Source organism: Sinocyclocheilus rhinocerous, unplaced genomic scaffold, assembly GCF_001515625.1.
Source record: "Sinocyclocheilus rhinocerous isolate Xijiao unplaced genomic scaffold, SAMN03320098_v1.1 scaffold3807, whole genome shotgun sequence".
Classification (NCBI taxonomy): domain Eukaryota; kingdom Metazoa; phylum Chordata; class Actinopteri; order Cypriniformes; family Cyprinidae; genus Sinocyclocheilus; species Sinocyclocheilus rhinocerous.
Window position 1 is genome coordinate 35,330 of NW_015660506.1, and position 5,374 is coordinate 40,703.

At 36.2% G+C, this 5,374-nt stretch overlaps 1 protein-coding gene across 1 annotated transcript in view; it reads left to right on the forward strand.

Moving 5' to 3' along the window:
• The window catches only part of LOC107725219 (tRNA wybutosine-synthesizing protein 5), a 3,687-nt gene extending 1,049 nt beyond the window's left edge, over positions 1–2,638 (forward strand). The window contains exons 4-8 of the mRNA XM_016534408.1: positions 777–821; positions 974–1,111; positions 1,606–1,693; positions 1,832–1,948; positions 2,097–2,638. Coding sequence (XP_016389894.1) covers positions 777–821; positions 974–1,111; positions 1,606–1,693; positions 1,832–1,948; positions 2,097–2,383 — 675 coding nt within the window. The 3' untranslated portion in view covers positions 2,384–2,638. The remainder of the gene's footprint in view (positions 1–776; positions 822–973; positions 1,112–1,605; positions 1,694–1,831; positions 1,949–2,096) is intronic.
• The last annotated feature ends 2,736 nt before the right edge of the window (positions 2,639–5,374 follow it).

A 5,374-nucleotide genomic window follows, 5' to 3' on the forward strand; every position in this document is an offset into this window, starting at 1 on the left:
TTTCTTCATAATTTAGTGTTTCATTATTAATCACTAATAAGTATTTTTGAGTGATTAACATAGATCAGTGGTTCCTAACCTTTTCCAACTCGCGGCCCACACAACCATACATTTCTGTGGTCCACAATATATGCAAAAATGTTTAGTCAGTAACTGTAGGCTTTAAAGGGTTATTTCAGAAAGCTTTTGGATTTAATCAAAATTATCTTAATTTGTGTTCTGAAGATGAACGAAGGTCTTACAGGTGTGGAACGACATGAGGGTGAATAATTAATGACAGAATTTTCATTTTTGGGTGAACTATCCCTTTAACAGATAAACATGGAGGGTAAATAGTTATCAGAGAGTCCCTGTAAAAGATAAATACAGATGCTTCTTCATTTACAAGTAAGGATAAATCTTCAGCAATGCCTGAAATGTAAAAGATTAAAAATCAAGCTAAACAAAGAAAATACAGTAGTGACTACCTAGCGCTAGTCTTCACATGTGTGTGATTGAATCTGTGTTGCTTAAATTAACTGTTTTTAAACTGAGGGCACTTTTCAGGCAGGTAAACACATATGTTGGTTGGCCACAGAAACATATGTGTTTGGTTGTGTGGGCCGTGAGTTGGAAAAGGCTGGGAACCACTGGACTAGACATTTTTGCTTATATGAACAAAATTCTTATTTTTATTTATAATAATTAGTGGCCCCCTGCTATACCGTTGTGACCCAGTGGAGGGCTGCGGCCCACAGCTTGAAAACTTCTGACATAGATCTTCTTGTTCCCAACAGGATGAAAGCTACTACTTGCGCTCACTTGGAGAAGATGCTCGTAAGGTAGCCTAAATTACTTTTAGTAATGAATATCATACCTGTTTGGGACTGTAGAGTTTAATTTGAATATAGGCTGCAATGTGTCAGCATATTCACTGTAGAATGCCTGGAATATATTTTCCACATATATTTATATGGATTCCGTCCTCTTTCAGGAACCAGCTGATTTAAGGAAGCAGTTCCCTGAGCTGGCAGAGGATTTCCATATACCCCAGTTCTTTGAGCCAGAGCAGTTTTTCTCCAGTGTCTTTCGCATCAGTTCCCCTGGTCTGCAGCTGTGGACACACTACGATGTGAGTTCTCCATGCCTATAGGTGACACTGATCCAATTGTTTTTTGTTTTGTTTTGCAGACAAGCTAATGAAATGTTGATCACTTGAATGTGTTTGTTTAGGCAATGTCTCTTTACACTAAGTATAAATATCCAAGCTTGTTAACAGTGGTTTTTATTTACACTAACTCTGCTCATCATTGCTCAGTTTACCCAAACCACAAATAGCAACTGCAAATTGCTATTTGTGCAAATCGCGGTGATTTTTTTTTTTACATGTTTGAAAAGAGGTTCTTATGTTCACTAATGCTGCATATATTTGTAGAACAGTAGTGCATCCTCTAATATACATAGTTTCAATGCTGTATTCAAAGCATGTAACAGGGGAACCCACTCCATCTTTCTACCAAGGCATCCTTGGTCCAAAAAAAGTTGAAGACCTCTGATTGATATATAACAGGAATGCCACATCATGTTTTTTTTAACCAATCTTGTTATTTTAATGTTTACCATCAGATAATGGACAACCTTCTGGCTCAAGTTACAGGAAGAAAGCGTGTTGTTCTGTACAGCCCTAAAGATGCCCTTTATCTCTACCTCACAGGTAGTACTTAACAAAATGACTGTCAATATATGCATTATATACATAGCACATACATAATAGTAAACAAACTGTGTAAAATTTCATCTGAATGTTATTTTGCTAATTTACTGTAACTTTAATTGTGACATTATTTTTTAGGGGACAAGTCTGAAGTTTTGGACATTGACACAACTGATCTGCAGCTTTATCCTGAGTTTGTGAAAGCAAGTCGCTACGAGTGTATTCTGGAACCAGGAGACCTGCTCTTCATTCCAGGTATTCTATTCTTAAACCAGACCAAGCACCATTATAAAATTCTATACTTTTAACATTGTGAACCTCACATACATCTAAGTGTGCTCTTATCCTAAAGTAGTGCTGAATTGCATTCAGAAAAATACTACTTTTGTTTGTATTTCCTCAGCACTTTGGTTTCACAATACCCTGGCTCTCCAGTTTGGAGTTGGTGTCAACGTGTTCTGGAGACATCTGCCACCTGAGAGTTATGATAAGAAAGATCCATATGGAAACAAAGACCCAGTAGCAGCCTCTCGAGCCCTGCAGTCACTAGAGAGGACTTTAGGCATCTTGGAAGAACTGCCACCTGATTATCAGGATTTCTATGCTCGTCGCATGGTGCTGCGGATTCAAAGCCGGGCCTACCTTAGGCAAACTATGGAGGCATCACAGGAAAATTCAGACACAGCATAGTTTTCTCACTGTTTACACTGAAATGGGGCTATAGAGTTTGAGAATGACAATAAAGACATTTTAGTTTCTTTCCAAAAAATTAATGATTAAATATATTAATATACTGCTGGTTTAAAGCATGGTCTCAAGTCAACAGTTCTGGAGCACGTGCAGAAACTATTAGGACACAGTTCTGACAAAATTAGGCTTCCTGTAACAATTGTTGGTAACACTTTATTTTAAGGTGTCCTTGTTACACATGTTACATATACTTATTATAATAACATTATATTACATTATAATATTACCTATTATAATAACAATTAATTAATTACATGCAAGTAACCCTAAACCAAACCATAATCCTAACCCTAACCATATAGTAAGTACATGTAGTTAATTAATATTACTCTGTACTTAAATGTATAACTACACTTTAACAAGGACATCTTAAAATAAAGTGTAACCAAATTGTTCAATTCGACCAGTTGCTTCAAAAAGTATGTTTTTTTTTTTTCCTCTACAACTTGTAACACACTGAAAACATCTGAAAATGATACATATATACATATATATATATATATATATATATATATATACATAACACATACATAATAGTAAACAAGGTGTGTGATAAAGTTTGAACTAAATATTAGTTTGTTAATTCACTGTAATTTAAATTGTGACAATGATTTTTTTAGGGGACAAGTCTGAAGTTCTGGACATTGACACTCCTGATCTGCAGCTTTATCCTGAGTTTGTGAAAGCAAGTCGCTACGAGTGTATTCTGGAACCAGGAGACCTGCTCTTCATTCCAGGTATTCTATTCTTAAACCAGACCAAGCACCATTATAAAATTCTATACTTTTAACATTGTGAACCTCACATACATCTAAGTGTGCTCTTATCCTAAAGTAGTGCTGAATTGCATTCAGAAAAATACTACTTTTGTTTGTATTTCCTCAGCACTTTGGTTTCACAATACCCTGGCTCTCCAGTTTGGAGTTGGTGTCAACGTGTTCTGGAGACATCTGCCACCTGAGAGTTATGATAAGAAAGATCCATATGGAAACAAAGACCCAGTAGCAGCCTCTCGAGCCCTGCAGTCACTAGAGAGGACTTTAGGCATCTTGGAAGATAAATTGTGACAATGATTTTTTTAGGGGACAAGTCTGAAGTTTTGGACATTGACACTCCTGATCTGCAGCTTTATCCTGAGTTTGTGAAAGCAAGTCGCTACGAGTGTATTCTGGAACCAGGAGACCTGCTCTTCATTCCAGGTTTTCTATTCTTATTAAACCAGACCAACAAGTTATACATAATCACAGCACCATTATAGAATTCTATTTTTAACATTGTGAACCACACATACATCTAAGTGTGCTCAAATCCTGAAGAAGTGCTGAATTGCACTCAGAAAAATACTACTTTTATTTGTATTTCCTCAGCTCTTTGGTTTCACAATACTCTGGCTCTCCAGTTTGGAGTTGGTGTCAACGTGTTCTGGAGGCATCTGCCACCTGAGAGTTATGATAAGAAAGATCCATATGGAAACAAAGACCCAGTAGCAGCCACTCGAGCCCTGCAGTCTCTGGAGAGGACTTTAGGCATCTTGGAAGAGCTGCCACCTGATTATCGGGATTTCTATGCTCGTCGCATTGTGCTGCGGACTCAAAGCCGGGCCAACCTTAGACAACCTATGAAGGTTGTCCAAGGACATTTAGACACAGCATAGTTCTCTCACTGTTTAAACTGAAATGGACCTATGGAGTCTGAGAATGACAATAAAGACATTTTAGTTTATTTCCAAAGAAATCTGAGAGATGAGTCAAAGACTCTTTTTGCAATATGAGACGTGACATAAATGCTTTTGTCATTCAAAGGAATTTTGTACAAGCACTTGATTTCTTAGTGTAGTTATTAAAATAAAATCTTTCACAAAAATGGTTTTATTAAATAAATATATTAATATACTGCTGCTTTAAAGCATGGTCTCAACTCAACTTCAGTGGATTCTTATCACAGACTGTAATGACGTGTTTCCAGTTATTAACATCTTAAATCTTGCCATTTGAAAAAAAATTATTTATTCATTCATTCATTCATTCTACTTACTTAATTGCCTATTCACTTATTTATTTTTAGTGTACATACTATAGTTTGTTTTCTTGGATTTGTTTCTTACCTATGCTGCTGCGAGAATGTTTCTAATACAATGGTGAGTGACTGCATATTTGACATATTTCTCTTGCAAATTTCTCTTTTATGACCAATGTGTGCTGCGTTTCTCAAAAGCATCGTAAGCTAAATTGATGGTAGAGACCATTGGTGGCAATAGGTCTACGATCTACTTAGACTTACGATGCTTTGAGAAACGCAGCCGTGATCATTCTGTTGATATTTTTTTTTCCTCTTTTGGAAAGTCATAGAAATGTTATCATTATTTTCTTCTTTTGCTATTTGAGCAAATGGAACGTAGGCTACACCACTACAGAAGTTTACCCAACTATGACAACTTCAGCCTCCACCCTTTTCGAGAAACTGAAACCTAAATTCTGAGTATAGCTTATAAATTCTCCACAACTGCACGGTTTCATTTACCTCAGCACCGTGGGATGTCTGCTGACAAGGCAAAAAAAAAAAAAAAAAAAAAAAATTTTTATTTTTTCTACTTTGTCTCAAAATGTACTGCTTGGGCAATGAACAAGATGACCAACTTCACACTCTCAAAATAAAATGTACACCTATATATACTGTATAAATGTACATGTACTGTATGCTTACATGTTTACATAGACTTTATATGTCTACACCGCACAGTCACACTTATATATGCACACACTGCACTACAGAGTACTTTTGTAATTGTGTAACTTTGGTATTGAGTACTTGTGGTTTTTGTCATATTCATGTCCAGGCTGATAGAGGATTCTCAGAGTAAGAATTTCATTGTATAGTGTAACGAGTGTTTCCTGTACATATGACAATACAACTCTTGAATCTTGAATAAAG